Source organism: Delphinapterus leucas, chromosome X (genome assembly GCF_059928025.1).
Source record: "Delphinapterus leucas isolate spDelLeu-1000000601 "Yukka" chromosome X, BTC_Dleu_Yukka2, whole genome shotgun sequence".
NCBI classification, from domain to species: Eukaryota; Metazoa; Chordata; class Mammalia; order Artiodactyla; family Monodontidae; genus Delphinapterus; species Delphinapterus leucas.
Window position 1 is genome coordinate 58,499,713 of NC_143150.1, and position 17,330 is coordinate 58,517,042.

A 17,330-nucleotide genomic window follows, 5' to 3' on the forward strand; every position below is an offset into this window, starting at 1 on the left:
GTAACCTTTAAAGCAAAACAAGCATATGTTTAAAACCCTTTAATGATGTTCTTTTACCAGTAGGCTAGAGTGCAAGCTCCCTAGCTTGGCAGGGACCCTTATCTAACAAAGAACTGTATTCATCTAAATAATAGCAGGAATATGTTTAGAATAGAATAGCAGTGCTACTTGCCACATTTACGTTCTTGTATGTGTGTGTATTTGTTGTTGTTAATTAAGATCACATTCACTTTATTATTCTCTTACCCTGCCAGACTAAGCTCAGCTTAAATCTCAACATTTTAATTTATGTTACTATTAATAGCAATGATTACAGTTACCAAATAGAGAGGCTTACTTTACTCTCTGCCATTCTATAGGCAAGGAGAGCAAGGCTCCGAAGCTGAGTAAGCATTCCCCAGATCACATTGCTGCTAAGTGGCAGAGCCAGCATTTGGGCATGGTTATCTATTCAGTGTCCATTGTCTTGGACACTGTGTTATATTCCTCAAAGCACAGGGAGAGGAAAATTAGAAAAGCAGATAGTAGAGCAAACAATGAAGAATTTTCTTGATTTGAACAATGACTTGTTAAACTTAGTATATGCTAAATTAGACTGTACAAATATCACAAACAGGCTCTATTAGGAAATTATATAAAGGATATTAAGGGAAATTGTATTTCTGTTGACATGTAGAATGAATGACCTTAAAATCTCAACTATCTGAGCACTTCATAAAGAGTCTTAGCAAGTACTGATATACTTGAAGGGTGGGCCTGAATGAATGTATAAATTAGAGGGAGAAAAGTCATGGAGTTCTGAAAGCAGTTTTTAGAAGCTTGTGTGTGCTGTGTAAAGTTCTATAACTTAAAGAAAATTTTAAGGGTGATACTTCATTGTTTTGATAGTTCCAGAAAGGCACATACATTTTACGTTAATGTTCAAAAACTCTTGTGCCCTTCCTTCCCTGGCCAGGCTGAAGCACTTTTCCAACAAATCTGCCCCAACGAAGACTTCTGTCCACCCCCACCAAATCCTGAAGACATTATCCTTGATGGAGACAGTTTACAACCAGAGGCTTCAGAATCCAGTGCTATACCAGAGGCCAACTCAGAGACTCCCAGGGAAAGCACAAATCTGAGAAATTCAGAGGAGCCCTCTGAATAACGAGTATACACCAAACTGAATAGCACATTTTGGAAAATCCTCCTAGCCTCAGAGTCCTCTTGATGGAAGAAAGGTTTGAAAAATGTTACAAAGCAGCAGCCAGTTGACATGCAGAATTACCAAGAGAAACAGATGATTGAAATCCAAAAGGGAATTTTCCTTAAAAAGTACATTCCAAGACCACAAAACACTTGTAAAGCACATTGACTTGCCTGCTTTAAGATACCAAACCTGTGGAATTAGCAGATAAAAATTATAAATGGATTGATTCCCAGAAATATAGCTATGTTTATGAAAGTGATCCTATGCATTGTTAATAATTCTATGGTATTAGGACAGCTTTTGCTTGCCACTTTGGATCTTTGTTTGAAAACCACATCTTCAAAATCTGCTTACATATTTCCTTTGATTATTTGAGTTTTATTTTCTTTATGGGTATGAGCATCGTGACACAAATGATAAAAGCATACGTAAATATAGCTGATAAAAACTAAAGTGTCATGATCCAGGCAGGAGCCTATGCTTGAAATAGAGGTTTGTTTTGTTTTCTATCTTGAGTATTGAAAATGCTAATATTAAAGTAGACACTTTTATAAACAAGTCATGAGTTCATTACTCAGTGCTTTTTTCTTTTAAATGTTAGTAGTGATATTTGTATGTGAATCCTGAACATACTAGGAAGGCTCAATACTGAAGAAGTGGAAAGATTTGAATAGGCTCATTGGTATTTGGAAATTCTGTCTAGTCGAGTGTCTGGAGCACTAGCCTAATTGTCTGTGGACCTAATTTAGTCCTAGCTATGCCACCGATGATATTAAGCAAATTGTTTAACTTCTGGGCCTCAGTTTCTCCATATGTCTACTGTATGAGAATGATATTGAAGATAAATGCAGTGCCATCCTTAGAATGTTTTTTCTGGAATAAAAGTTGTTTCAGAATTTTCTCATTGTCTTGGGGGTGAATATCAAAGATCTCATGCAGCAAATAACTGTTTGCTGTCACCTCCCCCAACACAATAGATCACAGTGTTCTTATTGCATTAAGCTTTTAAAATAAAAATCTATTTCCTTAATTAGTATTTTATAGTCTAATAGAAAAGTAAACATAGTAACGTGAAATTGTGGTTTTGAATCTTAATAAGGAAAACAGTCTATAAACTCTTCATATTCCTCTTCTAGTAGGTAAACCTGAAACAACCAAGGACTCTAAATAGAATATGACAATTGGTAAACCCTAATATGCACTTAACATAAAAATACAAGGGCTGTACATAGGCAGCAAATCTAGTTACAGTGACAGTGCCTATATTAAAATCTTTCCAAATGCCAAGCTCTAATGGTTTACCTTTTTTGAGCAATAGTTTGGACCCAACAACTTATTTCAATAAATAAATACATTAAAAGTGCGTTGTCATGCAGTCTGGCCTATCTTGCTGATCAGAGAGCCATGGCTACAGTAGAAAGCACATAGTTCTTACATACTTCAGCTGCAGCAGGGCTCTGACCTCTCCAGATTTCAGAGAAGATCTTAAAGGAAACCAGCTCTGTCAGGTCACAGACTCACGAGAAATGGAAAAAATCAGGAATGTAGCTCTTGCCTCACCTTTTAAACCCCCTGCGGATATAGCTGAATCCAGTAGAAAATCTTCCCAGCCTCTCAGGCTACTCCTAATCCTTCTCCCCATTGTATAGCCTCTCTCCTATCTCTTTAATCCCCTCTATCCCTTTCTTCCCCTTTTATAATGTTATACAAATCAGGGACAATAGAATCACATTATAACCTACTTTGTTATATGGATTCAGATCCATCTTAAATCATATATCCTGAAACCCAACCACGGCATGCGCTAAATGCACAATACATACCTATAAGCACCGGGTATTGGCTCTGCCCCGCAGTATGAGCAATATAAAAGCTTCCACTGTATGAGAGTATTGAGTCTGAATACAATTGCAGTAAACTGCACCAATTAAGATATTGTACTTTGTTATAGTCTTAGAGTTAAGGCCTCTTGATGCAGCATGCACACTTATGTAAACAGCCAATCAGGGCACACCCAGAATGACTAGAAAAATACTGATAGCTTTACTACAGCTCTCTAAAACAATGAAGGAGATATTCTGTGGTCTCATGGCCCAGTCCATACTGTACCCTATTTCATCCATTAGCCAGCATCGGAATTTCTCTTCCAGGTTATTTATTAAATACTGTTGAAATGTTTAAAAGCTCCTGAATATGATTAGTGATGATTAAGATAATACACAACTGTTAAAAACCTTGTGTTAGAGAACTTTAGATATTTCCTGTTGCCTCAGAATGTAATAGAAATTATTCTAAGAGCATTCTTTTCAGCTATCTTAATTACTGCAAATACTTGTTTTCATAGCTTTAAAGGAAAACCTTTTAGTTTTGTTGTAAAACCGTAAGCCTGAAGTCATATGAATAAAATATAAATGCTGTATGTGATGCAGAAATTTCAGTAGCTAATTTTAAATTTTGAAAATAGCTATTATCAAAGAATTTTTATTCATGTGTTTAAAATGTTTATGTTATGCATGCTTCTTATTAACCAAAAATGATAATACCATTCAGTTTAGTGATCAACATGAAAACTGGTTACTAACCCTATGTTGCTACTGTATTTTTGTCTAGTTGGTATGCCTGCCCAGAAAAAGATAGATATATATGATATGTATATTATAAACATATATTTTTCTATAGGAAAACTGAGTTATAATTTCCCCATCTTCTATGATATCTAGCTGCTCATAGGAAAATAGTCATGTTAATGGTTAACTTTTGGAATAGTAATTTCTGAGATGGGCAGCCCTTTGTGTAAAATAATGGCCACACTAATGATTAACTTCTGTCAAAGCTGTAGTTCTGGAGAAGGCAGCCCTTTGTCTAAAGTGCTAAAAACCTTGAAAAAAGTTTGTTGAAATTTGATTGCTAAATAGTAGTGATCCTTCAAAGCAGTTTTCTTACAAATAAGTTATTTACTGCTATTGGTATTGGATAATTTCTCTCTCAACTCTTGATTGATTTTTCTTATATGCATTTCCAAAAGCATGAATATATGATTATTCATAATTTGCACACTGTAACAGTAAGTTTTCAGAGGAAATAAAGTCTGTTTTTAATGCCTTTCAGGCGTGGTATCCTATTTTTTAATATTAAAATTTTGTATATATGCCAAGAAATTAAAAATTGTCTTGGAACTGATTTATTTGTTGATACTGGTCTGTTACTTAAATTCTTAGTTAATTGTCCAGCTGTATACTTGGTTTTATTCCTAGGCATCTGCCAACTGTGTCAGGTTTGTGAAAAAGGCAATCAAATGATACATGGGTATGTTTACTTAGCAAACTGTTCTAGATGCCAGCATCAGATCTCATTCTGTTTGAAATCAGTGTTCTGAGGCATGGGATATGGCTTTACAATACATTACCTGCAAACTGTTTTCGCATCTCACTTAGTGTATGAGAATCTGAAACGTTTTTCTTATTTACTTGCTGAGTGTGAACCTGAAGTGTTTGTCTTTGTGGTCGTTGAGTCCCCAACAGCTTACTTGCAACAGATAAGAGACTGCTGATGTTCTTTTCATGCAGAAATCATTCACTGAACTATGATTTGTTCTTGAATCAAATAATTAAAGAAGAGTGACATTTTCTGTCAATTCCAAGTCATTTTTAAACCTTCCCAGACAGGACGTATTCAAAAGGTAACATCATTATTTCAAAACTGGCAATTTATCTGTGAGATTATTAATGAATCAAGTTTAAGAAAGATAAGGTTAATTGAATTTTTAAACAAGTAGCTGTATTATCCTTCAAGCACCTTGGAGTTCATAAGAGTATTCACACTTTTTTTTTCTTAAACAAGTGTTTTGATATGTTTCAATTCTCTTCTTTAATGGTGGCTTTTTAAAAATGCAAGAGGTTTAACACAACATCCCAGGTCACACTTTGAAGGCCACTTTTCTTTCTATTAACGTAGTTTAGCTGTGGGGCTGCAATGAGATGCCCTTCCCATACAGGTTGCCACATCTGCTCTTTCTAGTGATGATGACTCTTAGGACCATTTGACAGGTCATTAGAACTTGAATCCTAGTAGACTAGAGGGTCTTTTCACCTATCACTACAGGGAGATTTATGCTGGTAACACCTATTAATGTTAATAGGACTTGCATGTGTAAATCCTCTTCCTGTCAATGAGACAGTTGACCCCTAAAAGAAATATTCTTTAGAGATGGACAACTTTCTACTCGAGAAGCATTAGTGAATTGTTCTATTCAAATTTTTCATGTGTGGGAAAAAATCTCAAGACTATACTAATTCAGCAAAAGATCTGTAGAGCTTGAAAAGATGAAATAATAGCTCTTAGTTTTCTATTCACATTCTAATATATATTAGATACTATTACTCTTCATGTTATCAACATAGCATTTTTCTCTTATTTTCACTTATTTTTATTATTTTCTAATTAAAGTATAATTGACATTCAACACTATGTTAGCTCCAGGTACACAATATGTGATTCAGTATTTCTATAGATTACAAAATGATCACCACGATAAGTCTAGTTACCATCTGTCACCATACAAAGTTATTAAAATATTGACTATATTCCCCATGCTGTACATCTCATCCCCGTGACTCATTTATTTTGTAACTGGAAATTTGTACCTCTTAATCTCCCTCACTGATTTCACTCATCCTCCCCACACTCCTCCTCCTCTCTGGCAACACCTGTTTTTCCTCTGTATCTATAAGTCTATTTCTGTTTGTTCATTTGTTTTGTTTTTTAGATTCCACATATAAGTGAATTAAAACAGTATTTGTATTTCCTGCCTGCCTTATTTCACTTAGCATAATACCCTCTAGGTGCAGTCCCTTTCAAACCACCAATAATAGCATTTTTCACAGAACCAGAACAAATAATACAAAAAATTGTATGGAAACACAAAAGACCCCAAATAGTCAAAACAATCTTGAGAAAGAAGAACAATGCCGTAGGTGTCACCCTCCCTGATTTCAAACTATATTACAAAGCTACTGTAATCAAAACAGCATGGTACTGGCACAAAAACAGACACATAGATTGATGGGACAGAATAGAGAGCCCAGAAGTAAATCCACATTTATATGGTTAATTAATCTATAACAACAGAGGCAAGAATATACAATGGGGAAAAGAGAGCCTCTGACAAATGATGTTGGGAAAACTGGACTGCTTTCTCACACCATATACAAAAATAAACTAAAAATGGATTAAGGACTTAAATGTAAGACCTGAAAATATAAAACTGTTAGAAGACAACATAGGTAATACACTCTTCGACATCAGTCTTAGCAATATTTCTTTGGATCTGTCTCCTCAGGCAAGAAAAACAAAAGCAAACAAACAAATGAGACATCAAATGAGAAAGCTTCTGCACATCAAAGGAAACCATTGACAAAATGAAAAGATAACCCATGGAATGGGAGAAAATATTTACAAGTAATATGACCAACAAGAGGTTAATATCCAAAATACATAAACAGGTCATACAGCTCAGTATCAAAAAGAAACCCAATTTAAATACGGGCAGAAGACCAGAATAGATATTTTTCCAAAGAGGATATACAAATGGCCAACAGGCATATGAAAAAAATGCTCACCATTGCTAATCATCAGAGAAATGCACATCAAAACAACGAGATGTCTCCTCACACCAGTCAGCATAGCTATCATCAAAAGGTCTACAAATAACAAATGTTGGTGAGGATGTGGAGAAAAGCAAACTCCAGTACATTGTTACTAGGATTGTAAATTGATGCAGCCACTATGGAAAACAGTATGGAGGTTCCTCAAGAAACTAAAAATAGAACTACCATATGATCCAGCAATTCCACTGCTGGGTATATATCCAAAGAAAATGAAAACACTAATTCAAAAAGATGCATGCATCCCAGTATTCATAGCAGCATTATTTACAATAGCCAAGACATGGAAGCAACCTAAATGTCCATCAACAGATGAAAGGACAAAGAAGATGTGGTACATATATACACAATGAAATATTACTCGGCCATAAAAAAAATGAAATTCTGTCACTTGCAACAATGTGGATGGACCTAGAGGGTATTATGTGTAGTGAAATAAGCCAGAGAAAGAAATGAACAATATAATGAAAGACAAACAGGCTCACAGATATAGAAGACAAACTAGTGGTCACCAGTGGGGAAAGGGATGGGGGGAGGGGCAAGATAGGGATATAGGAGATACAAACTATGTATCAATCTAAAATAGATAAGCAACAAGGATATATTGTGCGGCACAGGGAAATATAGCCATTATTTTGTAATGACTTTAAATAGAGTATAATCTATAAAACTATTGACTCACTATGTAGTACACCTGAAACTGATATACTATTGTTAATCAACTATACTTCCATTTTTTAAAAAGGCTACTCATAGACCATAACTACTGAGCCTGTACTCTAGAGCCTGTGAGCCACAAATACCAAGCCCACGCACCACAACTACTGAAGCCTGCTCACCTGGAGCCTGTGCTCCACAGCAAGAGAAGCCACTGCAATGAAGCCCACGCACTGCAATGAAGAGTAGCTCCTGCTCACTGCAACTAGAGAAAGCCCGCATGCAACAACAAGGACCCAATGCAGCCAAAAATAAAAATAAATTGAAAAATAAAACAAAAGGCCACATGTCCTTAAAATTTTTTTAAATAAAAATTCTAATAGTGAGTGGAGATCATACCAGTTGTTTTTATCTAAATAGAGCTACTGATGGAACAAATAAGTCAATTGAAATGTGGACAGATTTTTTAAACCAAAGTAGTTGACACAGTGGAATTAAAAGATCTATTCACTTTGCTTACATACATGTTAAATTACAGTCCTCACTTCCTCAGCTCCCTCATTCAGTTGAGCACAATATCTTATTGATTTTATCTCAGAATATCTTACTGATCACAGCCTCCTCTCTATTCCCACAGTCCTCTGTTCTCATTCTCTTTCAGATTAATTACTATAATTAGTTTTCCTGACGCTAGGCTCCTCATTCTATTCCAATTACCTATTGAGGCAGAAACCAGTGCATGGATTCCTTCTCATGTTTACATATCATGAGAAGGGACCCACTTAGCATAATAACACGCCAAAGTTAGCAACAGTGAAGCCCTTGAGTGGGCATTTATTCCCAGCCTACAACAAATGTGGCAAGGTGTAGCTTGGGACTCTGAGGTCAAGGCAGAGAGAGAGAGTAGAAAAGGAAATGACAGGTAACACGTGTAGAGCCTACTATGTACTAGGCAGTATTCTATTAACACTTTTAACCTGAAGACAACCTGTGGGTACTATTATCATTCTCCATTTTACAGATGAGGAACTTGATGAGGAAACTAAAGCACAGAGATAAAATAACTTGTCCAAGTTCGCACAGTTAGAAAGGTTTGGATTGTTCCTCCTAATTCAGTATGCACTGAAACATGTTTGTGATCTACTACTAGTAAGATTATATTCTTTCATCTTAATGAGCTGTATCTGCCTGCCCTACTGGTGGTAGAGTTTCACCTAAAAAATAAATACAAATAAAGGCCCTGACCTTGTCATTTCTCTCCTTAAAATCCTTTCCATATTAAATACAGTCTGAACTCTTCAGCATAGCATATGAAACGAGACCCTCCAAAAACCAACATGTTCCCCTTTGGCTTCATCTATCATTCTACCTCCCTCCCCACCTCACACTATATTCTTCAGACACGATGAACTTCTCAGTATCTTCAAACTCTTTGGCCCTTTGCATATGCCATTTCTTTTTCCGGAATTTCCTGGCCTCTCTCTGCTATCACTACACCCCTTTTCCCCTGACCCTTCTTTTCTGCCTTTTAAACCCAGCTCTAATATTACTTCAACTGCTAACACTTTGGCAACTCCACGGGGCAAAGTTACTTTTCCCTCTGTACCGCCCCCACCAAAAACTGTTCATAAAGCCCTTATCTCATAGAAATCTAAGTTTTCTGATTTTTGTTTCTGTCTCCTAGATAGTGAGAAACTTGAGAGCAGGTGCCCTGCTATTCATCCTTCCATCTCTAACACCTAACAACACCTATCTCATGGCCATGTGTCTCCTGCATAACCCTACTCCTCTGGCCATGGTGGTTTCTATCTAGGGTAGGGACATGCTCCTGACCCTCTTTGGAATTGGGACTCATAAAGAGTTTGACTTTCTGAGTGGCTGACCCATAACACAAAATCTCTTTAGCTATGGACAGCCATATTTTCTTCCATGTGGCTAGGAAAGCAAAGACAGTTTGCAAAGAAAGAAGCAGTGATGAGACACAGAACTGCCAGATGAACTTAAAGTTGGTTTCTGAGAGCTTTCTAATTCCATAATCAAGTCCTTCCTGAGGCCCAGTATCATTCCTGCCCTTGGTTTGTTTGAGACATTCCTGTCTCATAATCAGATTTCTTTAGATGTTCAAGAAATGCATGTTAGGGCTTCCCTGGTGGTGCAGTGGCTAAGAATCCACCTGCCAATGCAGGGGACACAGGTTTGATCCGTGGTGCGGGAAGATCCCGCATGCGGCGGAGCAACTAAGCCCATGAGCCACAAATACGAGCCTGCGTGCCACAACTACTGAAACCCGCGCACCTAGAGCCCGTGCTCCGCAATAAGAGAAGCCACTGCAATGAAAAGCCCGCACACCGCAATGAAGAGTAGCCCCCGCTCACGGCAACTAGAGAAAGCCCCCGCACAACAACAAAGAACCAACACAGCCAAAAATAAATAAATAAAATATATAAATTTATTTAAATAAAAAAAGAAATGCATGTTGAATTCTGATACTTGCAAACACAAAATTTTAAATTTTTATTTTAAATAAACACGTCTGGGAAATTTCATTATTAGAACATTCCAAACCACCTCTGTGTAAATATGTATGTAGGTTTGTGAATGCATTTGTGTACTGTGCAAATTTGGACTTTTACTGATTAGGAAACGTCATAAAATTTTCAGGTCCGAAGTTCCACACAGAAGGGGGAGTAAATCAAGGAAAAAAGCAAATATTATCTACACTTGAGAAGAACTTTGGCAGAGAATTATCTTGGTGACTTCTAACCACTATCAATTTATTCTGAGAAAAACCGTAGGAGAGGCAATACCCATCTAACAAGTATGTGCTGTAAAAAGCAACTGTTGTTACAATGGAAGTCAACTATAGGTAGGATACCTAAACTTAGTGCCTTTGGCACACGTGATGTGAAATTGTCCTTTTTGATTTGTATTAGAAATATATTTTCAAAATAATACCCTGGAATAAGACTCTTAAGGTCAAATATGGTCTAAAGTTTTGAAGAAATTCACCTTTGTTTGGTATGGAAGCTATTTGCATAATATGTAAACATTTAAGTTTTACAGATAGGTAAGTTTACAAAGCATTAGATATAAGCTAAGTTCTATACCCTAAGGAGCTTACAATTTTTAAGTCAGAAATGGGCAATGTACCAGAAAGTGGTTTCCTTTGGTTGAGCAATAGCAACAAAAAGATTTGTGCAGAACTTAAAACTGCTCTCTATTGATCTTTATTATGACTGGAAAAAATTGCCTACAGGAAAATGCCATTCCTTTTCTAAATCTGGATTTGATCATTGTAAGGACAGATACGCTGAATCTTGAACATCGTTTTGTCTTTCAGATCTTCTGAAAATAATTTTTGACTGCTAGATTTGAGATGCTAATCCATATTCAGACACATCCTGTTTTAAGAGAACACTCTATAAGAAGATCTAGATTTATAAAGCACAACATTTTGGAGGGTGACTGTGCCCATTACAAAGTAGTTCTTTGCTTTACCAAAGAATTCAGGCTGCTTTTAAGTAGGAGTTCCTAGGAGTTCCCTGATGGTATGTATCAGCGCTGCATAAGCTATTAACTTCTAGGCAGAGAGAGGTAGGGTAGAACCACTGCCAAATGAAGATTGAATTGAAAATAAAGCAATTCTAAAATTATTGTGGAAGTAAAGGAGAAGATATGGATTCACAGAAGTCTGGTTTAGGACAACTTTTCAGGAATACATGTGTGGCATAAAGTGTGTTGACTTAAATTGAAGATTATTTGGGGACTACAGTTCCTTCCTAATAATAGAACCCATCTATCAGATTGCCTGCAATAAGTCCATGCGAAATTGCCATTCAAAAATACCCCTTAGGACAGGGAGATCAGCTCAGTGCTTTGTGACCAGCTAAAAGGGTGGAATAGGTAGGGTGAGAGGGAGGGAGACACAAGATGGAAGGGATATGGGAATATATGTATATGTATAACTGATTCACTTTGTTATAAAGCAGAAACTAACACACCATTTTAAAGCAATTATACTCCAATAAAAATGTTTAAAAAAAAACCCTTACACTTGATTGATATTTTTCATTAATACTACTTGGCCACAGTCTTCTTGAACAAAAGATTTTATGGTGGATAGTTTTTTCCCCAAGATGTCTAAGAGTAAGTTGTAAAACCATGGCATTTACAATGTGGTTCAGGCATTATAAATAAGCAAATGTTGATCTTCTTCAGTAAAACCTGGGAAGTCTGCCTGTATAAGCCTACCTCACAAATGGAAAAGGGAATAATATCCCCTGGAAATGTGAAATATCACATGTTCAATATATACTTAGAATTGAGGGAGCTAAGTGGAGCTGGGAGTGGGATCTTAAAGCTATGGCTCAGGCCATAGGATCCTAAGTAGCCTCTCCTGAGAGGGTATTGGGGTGGCTTCTGCTGGCCCCACCACATCCCTTCCTTTGTCTCCTTCACTCTCTGGGTCATCAGTAGTATGCAGGTAGGTATAACAGCAGGAACACCTTAGCTGTATCAGTGAAAAAAAATGTTGCCTGCCATATCAGTAAACAAATGATGTTGCAGCCATAAAGCCATCACATTACAGCTGCCCCAAGAGTGAGCCCTGAGGGAACTCAGGATAGAAACAAGATGCCCGGCATCAAGCAGTCAACTGCTGCATCCACCCCTGACAATGCACCCTGAGGAGACTTGGGATGAGAAAGCACAGGACACTGGCCCCAGATAGCTGAGGTTCATATCAAAGGAATGAGTTCAGTGAGCTGTGATTTTTGTATCTCTTCCCATGTATAGAAAAGTGCTAAATTCCTTAACTTGAGATATCTGGTTTTCTTTAATTAACAGTAATCTTTTTTAATTTTTAATTTTATTGGAGTATAGTTGATTTACAATGTTGTGTTAGTTTCAGGTGTACAGGAAATTGATTCAGTTATACATATCATATATTTATTCTTTTTTAGATTCTTTTCTCATATAGGTTATCAGAGAATATTGAGTAGAGTTCCCTGTGCTATACAGTATGTCCTTGTTGTTATCTATCTTATATACAGTAGTGTGTGTGTGTTCATCCCAAGCTCCTGATTTATCCCTCTCCCACAGGTTTCCCCTTTGGAAACCATAAGTTTGTTTTCAATATCTGTAAGTCTGTTTCTGTTTTGTAAATAAGTACATTTGTATCACTTTTTAAAATTAGATTCCACATATGAGTGATATCATATGATATTTATCTTTCTCTGTCTAACCTACTTCACTTAGTATGATAATCTCTAGGTCCATCCATGTTGCTGAAAATGGCAATATTTCATTCTTTTTATGGCTGCATAATATTCCATTGTATATATATACCACATCTTCCGTATCCATTCCTCTGTTGTTGGACATTTAGGTTACTTCCATATCTTGGCTATTGTAAATACTGCTTCAGTGAACACTGGGGTGCATGTATCCTTTCAGATTATGGTTCTCTCTGGATATATGCCCAAGAGTGGGATTGCTGGATCATATGGTAATTCTATTTTTAGTTTTTTAAGGAACCTCCACAGTGATTGTACCAATTTCCATTCCCACCAACAGTGTAGGAGGGGTCTCTTTTCTCCACACCCTCTCCAGCATTATTTATTGTTTTTAGACTTTTTTGATGATGGCCATTCTGACCAGTGTGAGGTGATACCTCATTGTAGTTTTGATTTGCATTTCTCTGATAATTAGTGACGTTGCCATCTTTTCATGTGCTTTTTGGCCGTCTGTATGTCTTCTGTGGAGAAATGTCTATTCAGACCTCCGGCCCATTTTTTGATTGGGTTGTTTGTTTTTTTGTTATTCAGCTGCATGAGCTGTTTGTATATTTTGGAGATTAATCCCTTGTCTGTTGCTTTGTTTGCAAATATTTTCTCCCATTCTGAAGGTTGTCTTTTCGTTTTGGTTATGGTTTCCTTTGCTGTGCAAAAGCTTTTAATTTAGTTAGGTCCCATTTATTTATTTTTGTTTCTATTTTCATTACTCTAGGAGGTGGATCCAAAAAGATACTGCTGCAATTTATATCAGAGTGTTCTGCCTATGTTTTCCTCTAAGCATTTTATAGTGTCTGGCCTTACATTTAGGTCTTTAATCCATTTTGAGTTTATTTTTGTGTATGGTGTTAAGGAGTGTTCTAATTTCATTCTTTTACATGTAACTGTCCAGTTTTCCCAGCACTACTTACTGAAGAGGCTGTCTTTTCTCCATTGTATATTCTTGCCTCCTTTATCAAAACTAAAGTGACCAAATGTGTGTGGGTTTATCTCTAGGCTTTCTATCCTGTTCCATTGATCAATATTTCTGGTTTTGTGCCAGTACCATACTGTCTTGATTACTGTAGCTTTGTAGAATAGTCTGAAGTCAGGGAGTCTGATTCCTCCAGCTCCATTTTTCTTTCTCAGGATTGCTTTGGCTATTGGGGTCTTTTGTGTTTCCATACAAATTTTAGAACTTTTTGTTCTAGTTCTGTGAAAAATGCCATTCGTAATTTGATAGGGATTGCATTGAATCTGTAGATTGCCTTGGGTAGTATAGTCATTTTCACAATATTGATTCTTCCAATCCAAGAACATAGTATATCTTTCCATCTAATTAGAGTAATCTTCTGATGTTCCGACTACCTGGTCTGTATTGCAAAAACTCCTATATATCCTGGTTCCTCCCTTACCTTATCTCTTCAGAGCAGTCTCTCAGAGCTATCTGAGATGCTGTGTCCTGGACTTAAGTCCTCAGTTTTGTCTGCTGAATAAAACATAATTCTCAACTTTTAAGCTGTGCATTTTTTTTCCAGTGACAGCAGGATATAGCAGATCAAGATGGCGAGCCATCCAGTCCACTCACACCCCCATTTCAGATCTATTTCAGTATTATACCCCTAAGGGAAATTATACTCTTTTATTAAATATGAATATGGAAAGAAAACTCGACAAGAAATAGTTGCAAAACATTTATTCAGAAAAAAAGATTTCTGAACATCTCCAATATACAAGGGCAAAGACTTGGGAATGAGGCTTGACCATATAGTAGAAAGAAGAAACTATGGCTAAAATGAATGAGCTGGAGGAAATCGTAAGAGATCATTTACTTCTAGTCCAATCTCCTCATTCTGTAACTGAGGCCAAGAGAGGGGAAGAAACTTGTCCAAAATCCTTAAAAGCTAGAAAAACAGGACAATTTACTATTTAAGAATTGAGTTTGGGATCAGAGAGACTTAGATTTTTCATGTTTCTAATGTTTATTTTCATTATAGTTACCATGAATCCATTAGAGTACAAAGAGGCCTGGATTTTGAATCCTGGTTCCTCCACTTATTAGCTGTAACACTTGGAAAGCTATTCCTTCCTCTCTAGTTATCCGTTTTCTTGTTTGTTCAATGGGAATGATGATAGTACCTATTGCATTGGACTTTTGAAAGAATGAATATGAGAAAATCCATGTGAAGCCCTCAACAAAGTGCCTGACACAGAGAAAAGCCCTCAATAAGAGGCAACATTGCTGTTACATGATTAAGGACAGAGCCAGGATTACGACCCGGGCTTCCTAATTGTCAGGTCACTGTTCTCTTCACCATGACTGCAACAGCAGATATGCTAGAGAATTTTTAGTAAACTGGAACGTATATTTTCTAGTTGTACCCCATTAATCAGACCACAGTCCCTCTCATTACTGGCTATTAGTGGTTTTAGATATTTTAACCTACAAGATGAAAAGTGACATATATAATTCCATTAAAAGAGACAATTAATTGTAAGTATTCAGTTTTAATCCCAAGAGAAACAGTACAATATACTCTCCAAGTTACAGTTTATCAAGTAAACTGTTTCTGAATACCTAAAAGTTAGTCATGAGACACAGGAAATTCAGGAGGCATGTGAAATTAAAGCTTTTGTTGTTGGAAAAGATTTGTTATGGATTCCACCACTAGCTTTATTTACTGGCTTTTTGCCCATATTCTAATAGTGATTGGTGTATCACAGGCTGAAATGGAAACTTCATGGAAATATTGTAAATCTCTGCAGCACTTGGGACTTAGAACTTGACAAGGAAGATCCAAACAGATGCAGAGGCTGTCTGCATAGGAGGTCTGATCAAAGGGAACTGGCATAGAAAGCACTACTTGTGCCATAACTTGAACAGACAATAAATATTCGACTAACAATCCTATTTGTGGTAAGAAAATCTACTTGGATGCATATCAAGAACGTGGTATATATTTAAATAAAGTTTTGTAACAAGAGTCATTGACTTGTTTTTCTGTTCATGATGCATTCCAGACCAAAAGAACATTTTGTATGTATTTTCTATAAAAACCTCAACCTCTGCATAGAAAGTTCTTTGAAAAATATCTCAGTTCAATCACAGTGATGGGCACTCTTTCCCTTCTGCTTCTTCAAATATCAAAATACCTGTTTTGATATTGCTCTGTATGAGCAACGTTGATGTTACATACACAAAAGTTAATGCTTCTGCAGCAATGAAACTAAAGTCTTAATAGAACATAAAATAATATGGACTATATATGAACAAGGGATCTGGGAAAGTGTCTGAAATGTAGTAAGCCCTATAAATGTTTTATAAGTAAATAAATAGGTAATTAATGCCATGGGGAAAAGTCCACAATATATGGTTAAACGAAAAAAAGCAAGGTACAGCTGTACACCTGAAACTAACATAACATTGTAAATCAACTATACTTTAAATTTTTTTTTAATTTAAAATAAAGCAAGTTACAGAAACAACATATCTAGCATGATCCCATTTTGTGTAAAAAAGAGAGGGAAGTCTATGTGCATATGTGTGTTTGTGCGAACTCTAGAAGAGTGCACACAAAATGATGACATTATTTTTGAATTGTGCAATTATATGAATAATCTTTTCCCTTTATATTTCTTTGAATTTTCTACATTTTTGACATATTCATGCATCAGCACTTCTAATATCGCTCCTCACCAGACGTGAAACTGTTGTTTGCTGTGTTCTTTCAGATATTTTTCTGTGCATGGACACATACACACACAGACACACTGAGTATAGGGTACGTGATCATTCAAATAATTGTTAAAACATAAATTGGCTCATGTCATAGTTCTGTAACTGGCTTTTTACAAAACAATATATCTTAGACATCATAAAATACCAATACATAAAAATTTGCTTCCCCCTTTTTAATTGCTGCATAATGTTCCATGGTATGAAATTCATTTAACCAGTCATTATTAATGAACATTTAGGTGTTTCCAGTTTTATTGCTATTGCAAGCAATGATTCAATGACTATTTCATACACATATCTCTGTTCACATGTATATTTCTGATGAGTAGATTCTTAAAGATTGAATTCCTGGGTTAAAGAATCTGTACATTTAAAATTTTGATAGAAACTGCCAAATGGTACTCCAAAAAGACTTTATCAATTTACACTCTCATTTGTACTGGAAGTTATTATTCTTTTACTGTCTGCCAATCTGATGGGCCAAAACATGGCATCATATTGTTATACTTTGCATTTCCCTGATTGCTTATGCATCTGAGCATGTTTATTGGTGATTTTGAATGACCCCCTCTGTGATTTACTAATCCATGCCCTTGCCACTATTATGATTTGTTAGCAGTTCTTTTTATATTCTGCATACTAATTTTTGTTATATATGTTGTAAATATTTTCCCCCAATTCTGGGTTTTAATATTGTTTATGGGGTGATTTTTTACATAGAAAATTTAAATTTTGATGTAGTCAAATCACTCAGTATTTTCCTTTATGGCTTCTGGTCTTTGCATCATGTTTAGGAAAGTCTTCCCCAAATA

At 36.1% G+C, this 17,330-nt stretch overlaps 1 protein-coding gene across 1 annotated transcript in view; it reads left to right on the forward strand.

The window, feature by feature from the left end:
- The window catches only part of CHM (CHM Rab escort protein), a 198,101-nt gene extending 193,810 nt beyond the window's left edge, over window positions 1-4,291 (forward strand). Inside the window, exon 15 of the mRNA XM_022580809.2 lies at window positions 956-4,291. Within this exon, the coding sequence (XP_022436517.1) occupies window positions 956-1,147 (192 nt within the window). The 3' untranslated portion in view covers window positions 1,148-4,291. The remainder of the gene's footprint in view (window positions 1-955) is intronic.
- Window positions 4,292-17,330: the final 13,039 nt, after the last annotated feature.